Below are 21,155 nucleotides of genomic sequence, written 5' to 3'. Positions count from 1 at the left end.
GTATCGTATTTCTGTGTTTATTATAATTATGATTTGATATTTGATAGAGCAGTCTGACTGAGCAGTGGTAGGCAGCAGCAGGCTCGTAAGCATTCCTTCAAACTTTACTGCGTTTGCCAGCAGCTCTTAGCAATGCTTGACTCACAGCGCTGTTTATAACTTCAAGCCTATCTACTCTGTAGATTAGGCTGGCAATACTAAAGTGCCTATAAGAACATCCAATAGTCAAAGGTATATGAAATACAAATAGTATAGAGAGAAATGGTAGACACATCATAATTCCTATAATAACTGCAACCTAAAACTTAATAACTGGGAATATTGAAGAACTGGGAATATTGAACCACCAGCTTTCATATGTTCTCATGTTCCGAGCAAGGAACTTAAACGTTAGTTTTTCTACATGGCACATATTGCACTTTTACCTTTTTTCTCCAACACTGTTTTTGCATTATTTAAACCAAATTGAACATGTTTATTATTTATTTGAGACTAAATAGATTTTATTTATGTATTATGTTAAGTTAAAATAAGTGTTCATTGTTCATACAGTATTGTTGTAATTGTCATTATTACAAATATATATATAAAATCGGTATCTGCTTTTTTTAAGTCCTCCAATAATCGGTATCGGTGTTGAAAAATCATAATTGGTCGACCTCTAATCTGGATATAGGGTGTATATGATCTGGATATAGGGTGTATATGATCTGGATATAGGGTGTATATGATCTGGATATAGGGTGTATATGATGGGGCGGCAGTGTAGCCTAGTGGTTAGAGCGTTGGACTAGTAACCGAAAGGTTGCAAGTTCAAATCCCCGAGCTGACAAGGTACAAAATCTGTCGTTCTGCCCCTGAGCAGGCAGTTAACCCACTGTTCCTAGGCCGTCATTGAAAATAAGAATTTGTTCTTAACTGACTTGCCTAGTAAAATAAAGGTAGAAAAAAAAAAATGATCTGGATATAGGGTGTATATGATCTGGGTGTATATGATCTGGATATAGGGTGTATATGATCTCTATATAGGCTGGATATGATCTCTATATAGTTTCTATATAATCTGGATAGAATCTCCTATATAGTTTCTATATAATCTAGATATAATCTCCTATATAGGCTGGATATAATCTCTATATAGTTTCTATATAATCTGCATATAATCTCCTATATAGGCTGGATATAATCTCTATATAGGCTGTATATAGTTTATGTAATCTGTATGTAGTCTCTATATAGTCTGTATGTAGTCTCTAGGCTGTATCTAATCTGTATGTAGTCTATATAATATGTATGTAGTCTGTATGTACTCTATATAATATGTATGTAGTCTGTATGTAGTCTCTATATAGGCTGTATACAGTCTGTATGTAGTCTCTATATAGGTTGTATATAGTCTGTATGTAGTCTCTATATAGGCTGTATATAATCTGTATGTAGTCTCTATATAGGCTGTATATAATCTGTATCTAGTCTATATAGGCTGTATATAATCTGTTTGTAGTCTCTATATAGGCTGTATATAATCTGTATGTAGTCTCTATATAGGCTGTATATAATCTGTGTATAATCTATATTTTACTTTTACCAATTAACTTTGAGCTATAACAGCCATAACCTTACCTGCCTGTTTCTCTGCAGGTTGCTGGACCCCCAGACAAGCACAGAGATAGCCAGTTACCCCATCTACAAGATCATGTTCTGTGTGCGTGGTCATGACGGCACGCCTGAGACTGACTGCTTTGCCTTCACAGAGAGCCACTACAACGCAGAGATCTTCCGTATACATGTCTTCCGCTGTGAGATCCAAGAGGCGGTGAGGACACACACACACACACACACACACACAGATTCGGGGATGGTGACAGACTGAGACATCAACACTTGCACATAGCCTTTACAAAAGCCCAGTGGTAAGCAATTCACTTTCAGTGATTGAGTTGTTTAGCTCCATGTTGCCTTGGTCTTTCTTCGCCAAACTACACTTCCGTACACATTTAACTGCAGTATAAATCATGAACTGCAGGGAGAGCCAGAGTTCCTACCCTTTTTCACAGTACCAGATTCTTACCTCTGACATCACTCTTCTCATGCTGCCCACACACAATGCCCAAACATTCATGTTGAGAGGAAATATCTCTCCCTGTCAGCTGTTTACCCCTATCTTCCTCTCTCTACCCCCTCTCTCTCTATCTATCTCTATCTACCTTTCTCTCTACTCTGTTTCTCTACCTCTCTCTCTACCTCGCTCTCTTTCTCTCTACCTCTCTCTTTCTCTACCCCTCTCTCTGTTTCTCTGTTTCTCTCTTTCTCTCTACCTCGTTCTCTCCACCTCTCCCCCTCCCTCTCTCTACCCCCTCTCTCTCTCTCTACCCCTCTCTCTCTACTTCTCTCTCCCTCTCTCTCCCCCTCCCTCTCTCTACCCTCTCTCTCTCTCTACTTCTCTCTACCCCTCTCCCTCTCTCTACCCCTCTCACTCTCTCTACCCCTCTCTACTTCTCTCTCCCTCTCTCTACCCTCTCTCTCTCTCTACCCTCTCTCTCTCTCTACCCTCTCTCTCTCTCTACCCTCTCTCTCTCTCTACCCTCTCTCTCTCTCTACTTCTCTCTACCCCTCTCTCCCTCTCTCTACCCTCCCTCTCTCTACTTCTCTCTCTACCCCTCTCTCTACTTCTCTCTCTCCCCCTCCCTCTCTCTACCCTCTCTCTCTCTACCCCTCTCCCTCTCTCTACCCTCTCTCTCTCTACTTCTCTCTCTACCCCTCTCTCTCTCTCTACTTCTCTCTCTACCCCTCTCTCCCTCTCTCTACCCTCTCTCTCTCTACTTCTCTCTCTACCCCTCTCTCTTGCTACCGCCCATCTATATACCTCTCAATTCAATTCAAAGGGCTTAGAATAGACAATAAACAAAAGGGAAATAAACAAGGGAAACATTAGTAAACATTACACTCACAAAAGTTGTAAAATAATATAGACATTTCAATTGTTATATTATTGGCTTTGTACAGTGTTGTAGCAATGTGCATATAGTTGAAGTATGAAAGGGAAAATAAATAAACAGATGAATATTGGTTGTATTTACAATGTTGTTTGTGTTCCACTGGTTGACCTTTTCTCATGGCAACGGGCCACAAATCTTGCTGCTGTGATGACACACTGCGGTATTTTGCCAAACAGATATAGGAGTTTATCAATGTTTATTTGTTTTCAAATTCTTTGTGGGTCTGTGTGATCTGTGGGAAATATGTGTCTCTAACGTGGTCATACATTTGGCAGGAGGTTAGGAAGTGCAGCTCAGTTTCCACCTAATTTTTGTGCTCATATAAATGTGCTCATATAAATATCTTGGAATTTTAATTGATGACGGCCTCTCTTTTAAATTGCATATTCAACAACTTACAAAAATATTGAAGCTGAAATTGTGATTTTATTTTAGGAATAAGGGCTGTTTTTCTTTTGAAGCCAGAAGGAGGCGAGTATCAGCTACATTTATGCCTTTACTAGACTATGGGGATATTTTATATATGAATGCTTCCGCTCAGTGTTTGAGATCAATTGACACCCTTTACCATGGCACTTTGAGATTTATTTTAAACTGCAAAACCCTTACGCACCACTGCATTTTGTATACCAGGGTTGGCTGGCCTTCTCTTGTCACTCTTAGGCTCAGGCACTGGTATACTTTTATTTACAAAACCATTTTGGGTTTACTACCTTTTTATTTGGGCATTTTTATTGTTCAGAAATGTGGTGGGTCGTCTCTTCGTTCGCTGGACTTTATCCTGCTAACTGTTCCAAATGTCCGAACTGAATTTGGGAAAAGGGCTTTTATGTACTCTGCGCCCTCGTCTTGGAACGCCTTACAAAATACTTTTAAACTGGAAGAACTTGTCCCGATTTGGTATTTTTAAATCACTGATGAATGATCTTGAGACCGATTCCCTGACCTCTCAATGTTTTTAATTTGTTGTTTTTGATTTTGTTATACTCTTGTGAATTCTATGGGTTTTACTAGATTACTTGTAGTTTATCATGTTTTTGTAATTTAATTTTTGTAATGACTTGGTGCTGCCTATCTTGGCTAGGACGCTCTTGAAAAAGAGATTTTAAATCTCAATGAGCCCTTCCTGGCTAAATAAATAGGCAGACATGGCTCTCGAGAGAAGACAGGCAATGGCCTCTCTCTCAATAGCAAGGTTATGCTCACTGAGTCTGTACATAATCATGGATTTTCTTAATTTGGGGTCAGTCGCAGTGGTCAGGTATTCTGCCACTGTGTACTCTCTGTTTTAGGGCCAGACATCTGCATTGCTTGCTGTTTGGGGTTTTAGGCTGGGTTTCTGTACAGCACTTTGTGACATCAGCTGATGTAAGAAGACCTTTATAAATACATTTGATTGAGATAGCGTTCCAATTTGTTTTGTTTTTTGGTTGATTCTTTCCAGTGTGTCAAATAGTTCTCTTTTTGCTTTCTCATAATTTGGTTGGATCTAAATGTGTTTCTGTCCTGGGTAGAGATGGGTATCGTTAACATTTTAACGGTATTACCACTCTTACCGATACTGCTTATCCATCCGGTACTTTAACAGTATTTTTTTTCGGTTATTTTTTACGAAAAAACCCCCAAACAAATTAAGAACAGAATTAACATTGCTTTATTTTCTGAAATATAAAATAAACAATTATTTACAGCAAAAGAAATGGTAATGTTTTGATCGATTCACTATTATAGACTAGGTTGTGATGATGGGGTTGGGAGTCAGGCCTTTATAGAGGTCAACACGCTCGCTGAGGGTGAGGGACGAGGTGTTCTGTTGGATCGTCAACCTCAACTCCCTGTCCTCCTCTGAGAACAGCTCCTCCAAGGCACTCCTTGTTTTGTACAATGGAGGGGCTGTCTCCTCCATTTCCTCTCCTTCAGACTCCTCCTGTTGCTGGTGCTCTGTGTCTTGTCTGCTTTGGCTCCTCTGACAGCCCTGATGTTGCTCCTGTCACATTTGCCTCAACAGTTGCCTTCCTCAGCCTGTCCCAGGTGGCGTCACTCACCAGCCTCCCTTTAAATCTGGGGTTCATTGCTGTGTCCTCATGCAGGAAGGGTTGAATGTCATCATCCTGACAGCACTCTGAGAGGTTCTCCCACACCTTCTCTTTGATGGTTGCCATTAACATTGTATCTTCATGCTTCACTGTGAAGTTCTCTTCCAGTTTGTGGAGGATGGGTTTGATCTGACCACAGGTGGCATTATTTTCACATGACACAGTGTGGATGTATAGAGGATTCTCATGAGCTGTACAAACTCCTCAGCCTTATTTAGAAAATAAAATAATAATTTCACCTTTATTTAACCAGGTAAGCTACAGTGCCTTGCGAAAGTATTCGGCCCCCTTGAACTTTGCGACTTTTTGCCACATTTCAGGCTTCAAACATAAAGATATAAAACTGTATTTTTTTGTGAAGAACAACAACAAGTGGGACACAATCATGAAGTGGAACGACATTTATTGGATATTTCAAACTTTTTTAACAAGTCAAAAACTGAAAAATTGGGCGTGCAAAATTATTCAGCCCTTTTACTTTCAGTGCAGCAAACTCTCTCCAGAAGTTCAGTGAGGATCTCTGAATGATCCAATGTTGACCTAAATGACTAATGATGATAAATACAATCCACCTGTGTGTAATCAAGTCTCCGTATAAATGCACCTGCACTGTGATAGTCTCAGAGGTCCGTTAAAAGCGCAGAGAGCATCATGAAGAACAAGGAACACACCAGGCAGGTCCGAGATACTGTTGTGAAGAAGTTTAAAGCCGGATTTGGATACAAAAAGATTTCCCAAGCTTTAAACATCCCAAGGAGCACTGTGCAAGCGATAATATTGAAATGGAAGGAGAATCAGACCACTGCAAATCTACCAAGACCTGGCCGTCCCTCTAAACTTTCAGCTCATATAAGGAGAAGACTGATCAGAGATGCAGCCAAGAGGCCCATGATCACTCTGGATGAACTGCAGAGATCTACAGCTGAGGTGGTAGACTCTGTCCATAGGACAACAATCAGTCGTATATTGCACAAATCTGGCATTTATGGAAGAGTGGCAAGAAGAAAGCCATTTCTTAAAGATATCCATAAAAAGTGTTGTTTAAAGATTGCCACAAGCCACCTGGGAGACACACCAAACATGTGGAAGAAGGTGCTCTGGTCAGATGAAACCAAAATTGAACTTTTTGGCAACAATGCAAAACGTTATGTTTGGCGTAAAAGCAACACAGCTCATCACCCTGAACACACCATACCCACTGTCAAACATGGTGGTGGCAGCATCATGGTTTGGGCCTGCTTTTCTTCAGCAGGGACAGGGAAGTTGGTTAAAATTGATGGGAAGATGGATGGAGCCAAATACAGGACCATTCTGGAAGAACCTGATGGAGTCTGCAAAAGACCTGAGACTGGGACGGAGATTTGTCTTCCAACAAGACAATGATCCAAAACATAAAGCAAAATCTACAATGGAATGGTTCAAAAATTAACATATCCAGGTGTTAGAATGGCCAAGTCAAAGTCCAGACCTGAATCCAATCGAGAATCTGTGGAAAGAACTGAAAACTGCTGTTCACAAATGCTCTCCATCCAACCTCACTGAGCTCGAGCTGTTTTGCAAGGAGGAATGGGAAAAAATTTCAGTCTCTCGATGTGCAAAACTGATCGAGACGTACCCCAAGCGACTTACAGCTGTAATCGCAGCAAAAGGTGGCGCTACAAAGTATTAACTTAAGGGGGCCGAATACTTTCGCTAGGCACTGTATATTGTGCTGGCTTCTTACCAAGGAGCTGCTGCTTTTCCTTCCAGACTGTTTTGGACATTGAGGATCTCTTGAACCACACGACCACTGCTCTGATTTCTGTGCTGCCACATTCAATGTGTGCGCAAAGCATCCTATTTTTAGGATGTGTAGCCTCTTGATGGCAACATCCATATTAACAGCATTATCAACAGTCACAGCTACAATCTTGCTCGGCTCTGTCTCAAACTCTTCCAGAATGTCCCTGGTGTGGAGGACCTTCTGTCATCTTCCAGACAGTCCAGACTCCCCCCATATCATCTTCCAGACAGTCCAGACCCCCCTCCCCATATCATCTTCCAGACAGACAGTCCAGACCCCCCCATATCATCTTCCAGACAGTCCAGACCCCCCTCCCCATATCATCTTCCAGACAGACAGTCCAGACCCCCCCATATCATCTTCCAGACAGTTCTGACCCCCCCATATCATCTTCCAGACAGTCCTGACCCCCCCATATCATCTTCCAGACAGTCCTGACCCCCCCATATCATCTTCCAGACAGTCCTGACCCCCCCATATCATCTTCCAGACAGTCCAGACCCCCATATCATCTTCCAGACAGTCCAGACCCCCACCCATATAATCTTCCTGACAGACTGTCCAGACCCCCCATATCATCTTCCAGACAGTTCTCACCCCCATATCATCTTCCAGACAGACAGTCCAGACCCCCCATATCATCTTCCAGACAGACAGTCCAGACCCCCCCCCCCATATCATCTTCCAGACAGTCCAGACCCCCCCCCCGAATGGCCAATTTTTAATTTGGGCCGATTTCAAGTTTCAACTATCGGAAATCGGTATTTTTATGCGCCGATTTAAACAAGAAAAAAATTGACAATTATTTTTTTTATATATATATATCTTTTTTTTACACCTTTTATTTAATCTTTATTTAACTAGGCAAGTCAGTTAAGAACACATTCTTATTTTCAACGACTGCCTCGTTCAGGGGCATAAATACAGATTTTCACCTTGTCAGCTCGGAGGATCCAATCTTGCAACCTTACAGTTAACTAGTCCAACGCAATAACGACCTTCCTCTCTCTCACTGCACTCCACAAGGAGACTGCCTGTTACGCAAATGCAGTAAGCCAAGGTAAGTTGCTAGCTAGCATTAAACTTACCTTATAAAAAACAATCAATCATAATCACTAGTTAACTACACATGGTTGATGATATTACTCGATATTATCGAGCATGTCTTGCGTTGCGTATAATCTGACTGAGCATACAAGTATCTAAGTATCTGACTGAGCGGTGGTAGGCAGAAGCAGGCGAGTAAACATGAATTCAAACAGCACTTTCATGCGTTTTGCCAGCAGCTCTTCATTGTGCGTCAAGCATTGCACTGTTTATGACTTCAAGCCTATCAACTCCCGAGATGAGGCTGGTGTGACCGAAGTGAAATGGCTGGCTAGTTAACGCGCGCTAATAGCGTTTGGGGTGGTTGTTTCCCTTGCTCTGCATGGGTTACGCTGCTTCGAGGGTGGCTGTTGTCATTGTGTTGCTGGTTCGAGCCCAGCGAGGAGCGAGGAGAGGGACGGAAGCTATACTGTTACACTGGTAATATTAAAGTGCCTATAAGAACATCCAATAGTCAAAGGTTAATGAAATACGAATGGTGTAGAGGGAAATATTCCTATAATAACTACAACCTAAAACTTCTTACCTGGGAATATTGAAGACTCATGTTAAAAGGAACCACCAGCTTTCATATGTTCTCATGTTCTGAGCATGGAACTGAAACGTTTGCCTTCTTACATAGCACATACTGCACTTTTACTTTCTTCTCCAACACTTTTGTTTTTGCATTATTTAAACCAAATTGAACATGTTTCATTATCTACTTGAGGCTAAATTGATTTTATTTATGTATTATATTATGTTAAAATAAGTGTTAATATTGTTGTAATTGTCATTATTACAAATACATTTTTTTTTTTATCGGCCAATTAATCGGTTCCGGCTTTTTTGGTCCTCCAATAATCGGCATCGGCGGTGAAAAATCATAATCGGTCGACCTCTAGTTCAGACCCCCCCATGTCATCTTCCAGACAGTACAACCCCCCCCTCCCATGTCATCTTCCAGACAGTTCAGACCCCCCCCCCATGTCATCTTCCAGACAGTTCAGACCCCCCCCCCATGTCATCTTCCAGACAGACAGTCCAGCCTGGTGGGGGCATAGGGCCTCCACTGAAACACACACAATCACACACACACACACACTACATACAGAGAGAGAATTCAGCTCAGCCCCATCTATGATACTCTTGTCTCCCAATGATGTCTCCCAATGACTGAAAAACACTCTAGGACTCTAATGGTGTGTGTATGTCACTGATATTCAATCCCTGTGTGTGTGAACTCCACAGGTCAGCAGGATACTGTACAGCTTTGCCACGGCCTTTAGGCGGTCCGCCAAGAAGACGCTCCTCTCGGGCTTGGCTCCGCCCCTGACGCCAGACAGCGACGTCTTCACCTTCACCGTCAGTCTAGAGATCAAGGAGGATGATGGGAAAGGGACCTTTAGGTATGGTGCATCGCAACCATGCCATTCATCTTATCAATCTGTACTCTAGAGTCATTGTCCTTAGTCTCTACGTGTGGTATGGTACATTAGTGTTCATCGTAGACTGGATGGAACATTAGGGTTCATCGTAGACTGTATGGTACATTAGGGTTCATCGTAGACTGTATGGTACATTAGGGTTCATCGTGGACTGTATGGTACATTAGAGTTCATCGTAGACTGTATGGTACATTAGGGTTCATCGTGGACTGTATGGTACATTAGAGTTCATCGTAGACTGTATGGTACATTAGGGTTCATCGTAGACTGTATGGTACATTAGGGTTCATCGTGGACTGTATGGTACATTAGGGTTCAGTGTGGACTGTATGATAAATGTGGACTGGATGATACATTAGGGTTTACCATACTTAAGATTTCATAATGGACTGGATGGTACATTAGGGTTCATCGTGGACTGTATGATACATGTGGGTTTATTGTGGACTGGATGGTACATTAGGATTCATCATGGACTGGGTGATACATTAGGTTTCATCGTGGACTGGATGGTACATTGGGGTTCATCGTGGACTGGATGGTACATTAGGGTTCATCGTGGACTGGATGGTACATTAGGGTTCATCGTGGACTGTATGATAAATATGGGTTTATTGTGGACTGGATGGTACATTAGGATTCATCATGGACTGGGTGATACATTAGGTTTCATCGTGGACTGGATGGTACATTAGGGTTCATCGTGGACTGGATGGTACATTAGGGTTCATCGTGGACTGGATGGTACATTGGGGTTCATCGTGGACTGGATGATAAATGTGGGTTTATTGTGGACTGGATGGTACATTAGGATTCATCATGGACTGGGTGATACATTAGGTTTCATCGTGGACTGTATGGTACATTAGGGTTCATCGTGGACTGTATGATAAATATGGTTTTATTGTGGACTGGATGGTACATTAGGATTCATCATGGACTGGGTGATACATTAGGTTTCATCGTGGACTGGATGATACATTAGGTTTCATCGTGGACTGGATGGTACATTGGGGTTCATCGTGGACTGGATGGTACATTAGGGTTCATCGTGGACTGGATGGTACATTAGGGTTCATCGTGGACTGGATGGTACATTGGGGTTCATCGTGGACTGGATGGTACATTAGGGTTCATCGTGGACTGTGATAAATGTGGGTTTATCGTGAACTGGATGGTACATTAGGATTCATTGTGGACTGTATGATAAATGTGGACTGGATGGTACATTAGGGTTTACCATACTTAAGATTTCATAATGGACTGGATGGTACATTAGGGTTCATCGTGGACTGTATGATAAATGTGGGTTTATTGTGGACTGGATGGTACATTATGATTCATCATGGACTGGGTGATACATTTCTTTTCCCAGAGCGTATTGACCGAAACAAAACGATTTGAAGACCCCAATCAATGACATCATTGCGCACCAATGGTAGGACCGGTCTATCGTTGATTGACTGTATTTTGGCCCAATGACCACTGATCATCTTGAAATATAGCTTGGAAGATAGCCAATGAGCTGAGGTAAACGGCAATATGTAATGGTTATACGTTTGAAGACCAGCCTTTGTCGTAAACTCTGGCGTAAAATAGGTTAATTCGCCATTAAATATCATACTTGACAGAGCCACGGGTGTTACGCATAGCAGTACATATTCAATAGCATTTTCAACACGTTTATATATTTAAAATGTAGTGAATAAATCAGGCTAAAACAAAGTCTAGGTATACAGATTTAACCCAAATGATAGAGGAAATAGATACAGAGAGACCGAGTTGCTTCAGGAAGATGGATCTTTCAGCGACGCTCGTTGACTCCCAGGCAGGGGGACATGTTTCTGCATGGCGAGGATGCCATGCTGGATTGGTAAGCTCTAATGTCATTGTTTGAAATTAATAATATAAAATATGATTCTATTGAGATTTTTTAAAAAGATGTTATTTTATTTGCAATATATAAATATATAATCTGTAATGAAATGTGTAAAGTACACATTGGCTATACTGTGTGTGTGTGATATATATTTTTAACATTTATGTTACATAAACATGGAATGGAACAGCACTTCACCATAGTGATTATATTCCATGTACTTGTTGATACAGGGCTCATGTATTATATTAAGTTAACATAAGTGTTCATTCAGTATTGTTGTAATTGTCATTACAAATAAATAAAATAAAAATCAGCCGATTTAATCGGTATCGGCTTTTTTTGGTCCTCCAATTATCGGTATCGGCGTTGAAAAATCATAATCGGTCGACCTCTACACTGTACTGTATATTATTTTAGAACGTCACTGGCCTCATTCTCTCGTCTATTTGTTGCTTATTTCCAAGGTTATTTCCCCCTCTCAAACCACACCAGTAACTGAATTAGTTCTACTGAAATGTATGGCATTCAATCTCACTCCCTGAAAGAAATATGCCCCTTATTAAGTGAACAAGGAAATTACAAAAATAGAAATGTCTATTTTTTTCTTCTTTTGGAGTTCTTTCTTAGAAGTGTAGACATGCTTCCACTAATTTATCACCCTGAGCAGCAGCCTGGCCGTCTCTGCTCTGATACCCTGGTTTCACAAAGAGGCTTATTCACTGGCCCAGGCCAACACACAGACACATTCTCCTAGGATAGGAATCATCACTACTGGACCGGAGATCAGACAGCCTGGTTCTGCTCATCAGACAGCCTGGTTCTTGCTCATCAGAAAGCCTGGTTCTGCTCATCAGACAGACAGAGAGGATAGTCACTGACTGTCACAGGGTGACTCTAGACATGCCTGCTTGGAATGGAAAGGGAGTGCGGATGCTCTTCAGGCAGGCATAGGCCCTATTATTAGTCAGCTCTGAGCTGGGTTGTATTTATTTTTTGGATGAGAACAGGATCTGGTCTCTAGAACTAATGGCTTCTCCTCCAAGGCTCTGTCTCAATTGCCTAAAAATGTGTCCAGTCCTCCTCTCCTCCCTGTCATTGTCTACAGTGTCTTCCTGTCCTCCCCTTCTCCTCATCATCTGCACTGATTGGTGGAGGCTCGTCAGTTCTCTCAGATCAAAGTGATGGAGGAGAGGACAGGGGCCGTATGTATCAAGTGTCTCGGTAGGATTGTGATATAAAAGGCTAACCTGATCCTGGATAAACACTCCTTCTCTTAAAACATACTGCCCCCGCTTTTTATGGCAATTAAGACATAGCCCTTAATCTAACCCGTCCTTCTCCTCAGGCTCTGACATAGCCCTAAATCTAACCCGTCCTTCTCCTCAGGCTCTGACATAGCCCTAAATCTAACCCGTCCTTCTCCTCAGGCTCTGACATGGCCCTAAATCTAACCCGTCCTTCTCCTCAGGCTCTGACATAGCCCTAAATCTAACCCGTCCTTCTCCTCAGGCTCTGACATAGACCTAAATCTAACCCGTCCTTCTCCTCAGGCTCTGACATAGCCCTAAATCTAACCCGTCCTTCTCCTCAGGCTCTGACATAGCCCTAAATCTAACCCGTCCTTCTCCTCAGGCTCTGACATAGCCCTAAATCTAACCCGTCCTTCTCCTCAGGCTCTGACATAGACCTAAATCTAACCCGTCCTTCTCCTCAGGCTCTGACATAGCCCTAAATCTAACCCGTCCTTCTCCTCAGGCTCTGATGGGGGTTGTTTCCAATTCCCACCAAACCAGTCACTTCCCTTCGCTCACAAATAGCCAAATACTACACTGGTTGTTTTGAAAACATAAAAATCCCATTGCTTATTTTTAGACAGGCATATTTCCTCCTCATTAAGCCTCGGGTTGCTTGTTTGTGGAATGCTGAGATCTAAGAGCAGCGTTCACACGCTAGCTAGTAATACGCAAGTAATTACCATGTTAAGCTCCAGGAATACCAGAACAGACACTACAACTACAGTACTCAGCAAATATGCAAAGATTGTAAAAAATATTGTTGAGTGTGAAGAGCTGAAATTATCCTTTTTAAGGAACTTGGACTGTCTTACCGTTCAGTCTTCACCCTCTAATATGGTGTTCATTAGCAAATGTATTGGTTTTGTTAAATGTGTATTTACAGAATTACTTTTAGACCGGTTGACACTGTTTTTATTTTTCAGAGTATCTTACTGTACTTACGATCTCACATGCTCATAGCTCCCGTGTGGTGTATCTAAAAGCATGTTTGTGCTGTGTTAGTGCCTGAAGTGTGTGCTGTGGAAATTCTTTGTGATTTGTGTAATATATTTTGGGTGGAGGAGTCAGGCTTTGATCAGGTTGACACTTCTATTTTGGCAGACATTTAAAACATTACGATTCAAAACAGAATGAATGATCAGTGCTCGCGTCATCACGCTAGATCAATGAAATGCATAAACAAACGCATAGTGGGATATTATCAACATGCGTATAGTATAGCAAATTTCATGGAGCTAAAGACTGTCAGGGCAATGAGGCAAGATCTCTCCCAATCCCAGACAAAGCATTTCAGAGAAAGAACTCTTTATTTTTCCAGCGCTGTGGCGAAAGACAAAGACAAGAACAGCTTTAAGCTGCGTCCTGGAATGGACAAGAAGGTCTTCATCTACGTACAGCAGACGTCCAATAAGGAGCTGTCTATAGAGAGGTAACGTATACACACAACGCAGACATGACACAGTCCTGCCACCACGGAGACTTCTCAGTCTGGACGTCTCCCTGGTATTCATAACAGGCCGTAATTCAGTTCTAATTGATAAACAACCGCTGTTTAATGTCTGTCTGTTTCCGAGCTGAAGTGCCCCAGTTCAGCCATGAGAATTAGATGGATGTTTCTTTTCTGAGCCTGCTAATTCTCCATGGTTAATAATGTTGTTTTGAACCACCGTCATCTCATTTCCATGGCTCTTTGTTATTTTACCCTTCTTATTCTGGGCCGGAATTGGAGAGCTCTTTTATCCCCCGTTTTATGAAGGATGTATAGCTAGCTAGGCTGATACTATGTGAGAGATGATTCAGCTGACACTTTCCACCTGGTTCCACTCTTATGAGGTGTGTGTGTGTGATCTGTGCTTCCGCTCTGTGCGTGTGCTCTTGTGTGTGTGTTCTGTGTGTGTGTGTGTGTTCCAGGTGCTTCGGCCTACTGCTGAGCCCAGGGAAGAACGTGAAGAACAGTGACATGCACCTGCTAGACCTGGAGTCGATGGGGAAGTCATCTGATGGAAAGTCCTACATCATCACAGGGAGCTGGAATCCCAACATGCCTCAATTCCAGGCTGTCAACGAGGAGACAGCCAAAGGTACAGCAGGCCATCATGCAGTGCTGTCCCTAGCTTGTTATGTAGAGCAACTTAACATTGGTATTTGCCCTGTCTGTATATGTCCACCATTCTAAGTATAATGACCCCATATAGTTCAATGCCAACCGTGACCATGGCTGGCTCTCTAGCTGATGTCATCTCGCTACATAGCTACGACCACAGCTACTGTCATAGAGGATATTTGTGTTCCAGATAAGTTCATTTACAGGTCCACAACTTTAAGGTTTACATTGATGAGTGTTGGGTTCAAGTACCTGATCACAGATTATTACATTTGTTTTATTTAATTTATTTTTTATTCCAAAATGTTTTTGTTGTACTTTTACTCCTTTTTCTCCACATTTTCGTGGTGTCCAATTGGTAGTTAGTCTTGTCTCATCGCTGCAACTCCCGTACGGACTCGGGAGAGGCGAAGGTTGAGATCCGTGTATCCTCCGAAACACAACCCAGCCAAGCCGCACTGCTTCGTGACACAATGCCTGCTTAACCCGGAAGCCAGCAGCACCAGTGTGTCGAAGGAAACACTGTACATCTGGCGACCGTGTCAGCGTCCACTGTGCCCGGCCCGCCACAGGAGTCGCTAGAGTGCGATGGTACAAGCACATCCCTGCCGGCCAAACCCTCCCCTAACCCGGACGACGCTGGGCCAATTGTGCGCCGCCCCACGGGTCTCCCGGTCGTGGCCGGCTGCAACAGAGCCTAGACTCAAACTAGGATCTCTAGTGGCACAGCTAGCACTGTAATGCACTGCCATAGACCACTGCACCACACAGGTGACCTCGCCTGACCACAGATATAAGGGTTTCTTTAAGGGTTATATTAATGGCCATTATGGGTTATGTCAAACAGATAGGTTTATCTACATGACGACGGCGGTGGACCTGGTGATCACTGAGGTGGAGGAGCCGGTTCGTTTCCTGCTGGAGACCAGGGTCAGAGTCTGCTCCCCCAACGAGAGGCTCTTCTGGCCATTCAGCAAACGCAGCTACACAGAGACTTTCTACCTGAAACTCAGACAGGTGAGACCGAGCTTCTAGCTGAAACTTGAGACGGGTGAGACAGAGATTCTAGCTGAAACTTGAGACAGAACTTCTAGCTAAAACTCAGACAGGTGAGAGGTGAGAGCTGAAACTCAGATAGGTGAGAGTGAGAGCTGAAACTCAGACAGGTGAGAGTGAGAGCTGAAACTCAGACAGGTAAGACAGTTTCAAACACTTAATATCTGACATCATCCTCTATTTATATTCATTGTACCTCACTGAAACCACTACTCCTTTTTCCTGGCTTTTATTGTTGTGCTATTAGTAATATATATTTTTATGACACTTAAAAATTAGTGGCCGGTTTCCAATGGATAATCCACATCGAACATACCTCTTAGTGTTCATTTATGTCAACCCAACATGAATTGTGAGAAGGTTCTTTTATATTTTCTTTGACAATGTAACTGCTAGTTAAAGTGGTCCCCTATTGTCTTGAGCTTGTATGTGACTCCATTTCCCTCCCCCTTCCCAGAGAGGGACAACAACACCATCCAATGCTTTTAGATCCATGACAGGAAGGGTGTATGTGACTCTTTACCCATGAAACCGGTTACCTATTGTCTCGACCCTGTACATGACTTTCCCACCTTCCCAGATGGAACGAAAGAGGAACAAGGACACCCTGTACGAGGTGCTGAGCCTGGAGAGCGAGTTAGAGAGGGAGAGGAAGAAGACCACAGCCAGCCCCAACATCCTGCAGTCTGCCTCCCAAGGATCCATGGTGCCATCGCCCCCTGAGGATGATGAGGAGGAAGGTGACTGACTAACATGTAAAAAACATGTATCTTTTCACAGAAAGTCCCATCGAGGCCAGAAGACCTAGTTCCCATTACATTGATATTTTAGTCATTTACCAGATGGGTGGCGCAGTGGTCTAAGGCACTGCATCTCATCACTACAGTCCCTGGTTCGAATCCAGGCTGTATCACATCCGGCCGTGATTGTGAGTCCCATAGGGCGGCGTACAATTGGCCCAGCTTCATCCAGGTTTGGCCTGGGTAGGCCGTCATTGTAAATATGAATTTGTTCTTAACTGACTTGCCTAGTTAAATAAAGGTTACAAAGTAGGTCAATCTATCACAATAATTGCAAGTAAAGCCTCCCATTGCTCTATGGTGCCATTACCCCGTGACGATGACAAGGAGGAAGGTGATTGTCTGAGCAACCCTCCCCACCTGCCCTTCTATGCTGTTTTTATAATCCAACCCAACATTTATATTTTATTCATTTAGCATATGGTGTAATCCAGAGCAAATAACAATTTAAAAGTAGCTAGAAAAAGAAAAAAACACAATTATTGCAAGTGAAACTTTCTTGAGAATAGCCCCTTTCTGCTGAAGCAGTGCTAGGGGGAGTAAATGATAACCCTTCCTGCACTCCTGTCTCTGTAGCTCTATCCCAATTCAATCCCTAGCCTCTTCCCCCAGCCTATGTCATAGGCACTTGTTGAGTTCTGAGAAGATTAGACAGGCAGAAAATCGACACAGCTGAACTTTAAAACAAAATACAGATTTCTATTTTCCATTTCAAAAAGTTTTGCTATGATGTGCGCTACTGAACACGACCTTGTTGATTTGGGATTGGGTGGCAGTCTTTCCCTGTCTGTTTGGGGATTGGGTGGCAGTCTCTCCCTGTCTGTTTGGGGATTGGGTGGCAGTCTCTCCCTGCCTGTTTGGGGATTGGGTGGCAGTCTCTCCCTGCCTGTTTGGGGATTGGGTGGCAGTCTCTCCCTGCCTGTTTGGGGATTGGGTGGCAGTCTCTCCCTGCCTGTTTGGGGATTGGGTGGCAGTCTCTCCCTGCCTGTTTGGGGATTGGGTGGCGGTCTCTCCCTGCCTGTTTGGGGATTGTCTGGTAGTCTCTCACTCTCTGTTTAGGGATTGGGTGCAGAGTATGTGAGTGGAGAGTGCCCAATTTGACTGGAGTGAGGGGCTAGATTGCTAAAGGCTGGGGCTTCGGCCGTCTCGCCTCCTCCTGTTACGCTCCAGTAGTGCTCACTTCACAAGCCCAGCATGCATTTGTAGTCTACTTGTGTGCTGATAGCCCCTGCTTTAGCTACTGTCATGGAGTTCACAAAATATTTTCATAAAGAAACTGATAAACACACAGGTGTTAAATCAAAGTGACTTACAAAGATGAGGACCAATAGCAAGAGAGGGAGTGGTAATGTAGAGTCATTGTGGAATCTTAAAAGACACATATCCCGAAAGCATGATGGTGTACTTACTACGTGCATATGCTAAAAGAAAGGAACAAGGTGGGTAGCTAACTAAGTGTCACATTGTAGCAAAGTATTTATAAACTAAAAATCAGATCTCTTAAAAGTTTTGTTCATTTTTGTAATATTATCTATACAAAAGGCCATAATTGATTTTGGCCCAATAGGCCCGGCATATTCCCACTTTCAAGGAGCTTTCCGTTTTGATGTGGTTGTTTTGCCTAACAACCTTTAGGCCTACCTATAGATGTATTTTTAAACAACTCTGCATCTCTGCCCAGCCTGGCAAGCGTGGCTCTGCAAGTGTGGAGAGGGTATTCTCTACTGCTGGTCTGCTCTGCAGGCATCATCGCAGGAGCCTGAAGCCACAGACTCTGGACAAACTTGTTTCTAAAAAAAGAATGCAAAGGCACTCCGTGTCTGTCCCCAAATAGACACTGAGCCTAATCAGGCATTTCTCATTTAATTTGTACTTAATTATAAGTCAGTCACAAGCTATATGTGCAATTGATTGACTGATGATTTAATACAACTAAATGTTGTTTAATTGCTGAGTGCTCTATGTCCCTACCAGCCTTGTGTCTCACTCACAAATGCTTCACAATGTATTTTGTTGTAGGCTTTAGCCTTGAAATAATTGAAATAATATAGCCTAAATTATTAATTGTAGTTTCTTCTTAGGCTCCCTGTCTGGCTCCTGACATATTCAGAGTGTTTACATGCTGTTTAATACGACATGTAGCCTATTTTAAATTATGAGCGCTTCTTACATTCACCTTTTCATGTTTATTAAAATACTTTATATTCAAATCATACTGTTTGGTTTCAATAGTTAAAAACTAAATGGTAGGTCCAGGTTGTCCCAACAATAGATGGGTGTTGGTTAAATTGTGATATTAACAAATCGAGTGAATTCAGAGTGGCAGTTTTTTTCTTCTTGGAAGCGTAGAGCGGTTTTTAGCAGGAAGCACCAGTGACTCGGACAATAAAGAAGTTGTCAGATGACGCAGATGCTCAGCTTCAGGACTGTTTTGCTAGCACAGACTGGAATATGTTCCGGGATTCCTCCAATGGTATTGAGGAGTACATCACATCGGTCACTAGGTTCATCAATAAGTGCATCGATGAGATCGTCCCCACAGTGACTGTACGTACATACCCCAACCAGAAACCATGGGTTACAGACAACATCCACACTGAGCTAAAGGGTAGAGCGGCCACCTTCAAGGAGCAGGACTCTAACCCGAACGCTTATAAGAAATCCCGCTACGCCTTCAGACGAACCATCAAACAGACAAAGCACCAATAAAGGACTAAGATTGAATCGTACTACACCGGATCCGACACTTGTCGGATGTGGAAGGGCCTGCAAACTATTACAGACTACAAAGGGAAGCACAGCCGCGAGCTGCCCAGTGACACAAGCCTACCAGACAAGTTAAATCACTTCTATGCTCGCTTCAAGGCAAGCAACACTGAGGCATGCATGAGAGCATCAGCTGTTCCGAACGACTGTGTGATAACGCTCTCCGTAGCCGACGTGAGTAAGACCTTTAAACAGGTCAATATTCCGAAAGGCCACTGGGCCAGACGGATTACCAGGACGTTTGCTCCGGGCAGGTGCTGACCAACTGGCAGGTGTCTTCACTGACATTTTCAAATTCTCCCTGATTGAGTCTGTAATACCAACATGTTTCAAGCAGACCACCATAGTCCCTGTGCCCAAGAACACTAGGTAACCTGCCTAAATGACTACAGACCCATAGCACTCACGTCCGTAGCCATGAAGTATGTTGAAAGGCTGGTCATAGGCTGGTCATGTCTCACATTAACACCATTATCCCTGAAACCCTAGACCCACTCCAATTGGCATACAGCTTAAACAGATCCACATATGATGCAATCTCTATTGCACTCCACATTGCCCTTTCCCACCTGGACAAAAGGAACACCTACGTGAGAATGCTATTAATTGACTACAGTTCAGCGTTCAACACCATATTGCCCTCAAAGCTGATCACTAAGCTAAGGATGCTGAGATCAAATACCTCCCTCTGCAACTAGATCCTGGACTTTCTCACGGGCTGCCCTGAGGTGGTAAGGGTAGGTAGCAGCACATCTGCCACACTGATTCTCAACACTGGAGCCCCTCAGGGGTGTGTACTTTGTCCCCTCCTGTACCCCCTGTTCACCATGACTGCATGGGCAGGCACGACTCCAACACCATCATTAAGTTTGCAGACGATACAACAGTGGTAGGCCTGATCACTGACAACGATGAGACTGCCTATAGGAAGGAGGTCAGAGACCTGGCCGGGTGGTGCCAGAATAATCAACATAATCAAGACAAAGGAGATGATTGTGGACTATAGGAAAAGGAGGACCGAGTGCGCTCCCATTCTCATTGACGGCTGTAGTGGAGCAGGTTGAGAGCTTCAAGTTCCTTGGTGTCCACATCGCCAACAAACTAGACTATGCATTGTACCCCGCCACCCCCTCCTTTATGCTGCTGCTACTCTCTGTTTATCATCTATGCATAGTCACTTTAACTAATCCTACATGTACTTATTACCTCAAATAGCCCGACTAACCAATGTATCCGCACATTGACTCTGTACCGGTATCACCTGTATATAGCCTCACTACTGTTATTTTTTACTGTTTAAAAACATCTTTACTTATCGATTGTTCACCAAATACCTATGTTCATACTTTAAAAATTGTACTGTTGGTTAAGGGGCTTGTAAGCATTTCACTGTAAGGTACACGCACGTGACAAATAATCTTTGATTTAATGTGAAGCGCAGAGTTCGCTCCATGAGTGATCAGGATTTCTGACCGATCAAGTCTGCTTGCATACTCTAAATTGGCTGGTAGTCTCTCCCTGTCTGTCTGGGGATTGGCTGGTAGTCTCTCCCTGTCTGTCTGGGGATTGGCTGGTAGTCTCTCCCTGTCTGTCTGGGGATTGGCTGGTAGTTTCTCCCTGTCTGTCTGGGGATTGGCTGGTAGTTTCTCCCTGTCTGTCTGGGGATTGGCTGGTAGTCTCTCCCTGTCTGTCTGGGGATTGGCTGGTAGTCTCTCCCTGTCTGTCTGGGGATTGGCTGGTAGTTTCTCCCCTGTCTGTCTGGGGATTGGCTGGTAGTTTCTCCCTGTCTGTCTGGGGATTGGCTGGTAGTCTCTCCCTGTCTGTCTGGGGATTGGCTGGT

At 43.3% G+C, this 21,155-nt stretch overlaps 1 protein-coding gene across 4 annotated transcripts in view; it reads left to right on the top strand.

Annotated features, from left to right (window-relative positions):
• LOC135548144 (rab GTPase-activating protein 1-like) overlaps nucleotides 1–21,155 on the top strand; it is a 137,240-nt gene that overhangs the window by 18,308 nt on the left and 97,777 nt on the right. For all 4 annotated transcript variants that reach the window (XM_064977447.1, XM_064977450.1, XM_064977446.1 and 1 more), the window contains 6 exons: nucleotides 1,642–1,816; nucleotides 9,216–9,373; nucleotides 13,908–14,018; nucleotides 14,501–14,670; nucleotides 15,541–15,710; nucleotides 16,330–16,489. In XM_064977447.1, coding sequence (XP_064833519.1) covers nucleotides 1,642–1,816; nucleotides 9,216–9,373; nucleotides 13,908–14,018; nucleotides 14,501–14,670; nucleotides 15,541–15,710; nucleotides 16,330–16,489 — 944 coding nt within the window. The remainder of the gene's footprint in view (nucleotides 1–1,641; nucleotides 1,817–9,215; nucleotides 9,374–13,907; nucleotides 14,019–14,500; nucleotides 14,671–15,540; nucleotides 15,711–16,329; nucleotides 16,490–21,155) is intronic.

This window comes from Oncorhynchus masou, chromosome 11 (genome assembly GCF_036934945.1).
Source record: "Oncorhynchus masou masou isolate Uvic2021 chromosome 11, UVic_Omas_1.1, whole genome shotgun sequence".
In the NCBI taxonomy this organism is placed as follows: Eukaryota; Metazoa; Chordata; class Actinopteri; order Salmoniformes; family Salmonidae; genus Oncorhynchus; species Oncorhynchus masou.
This window is presented reverse-complemented; position numbering and strand designations above follow the sequence as displayed.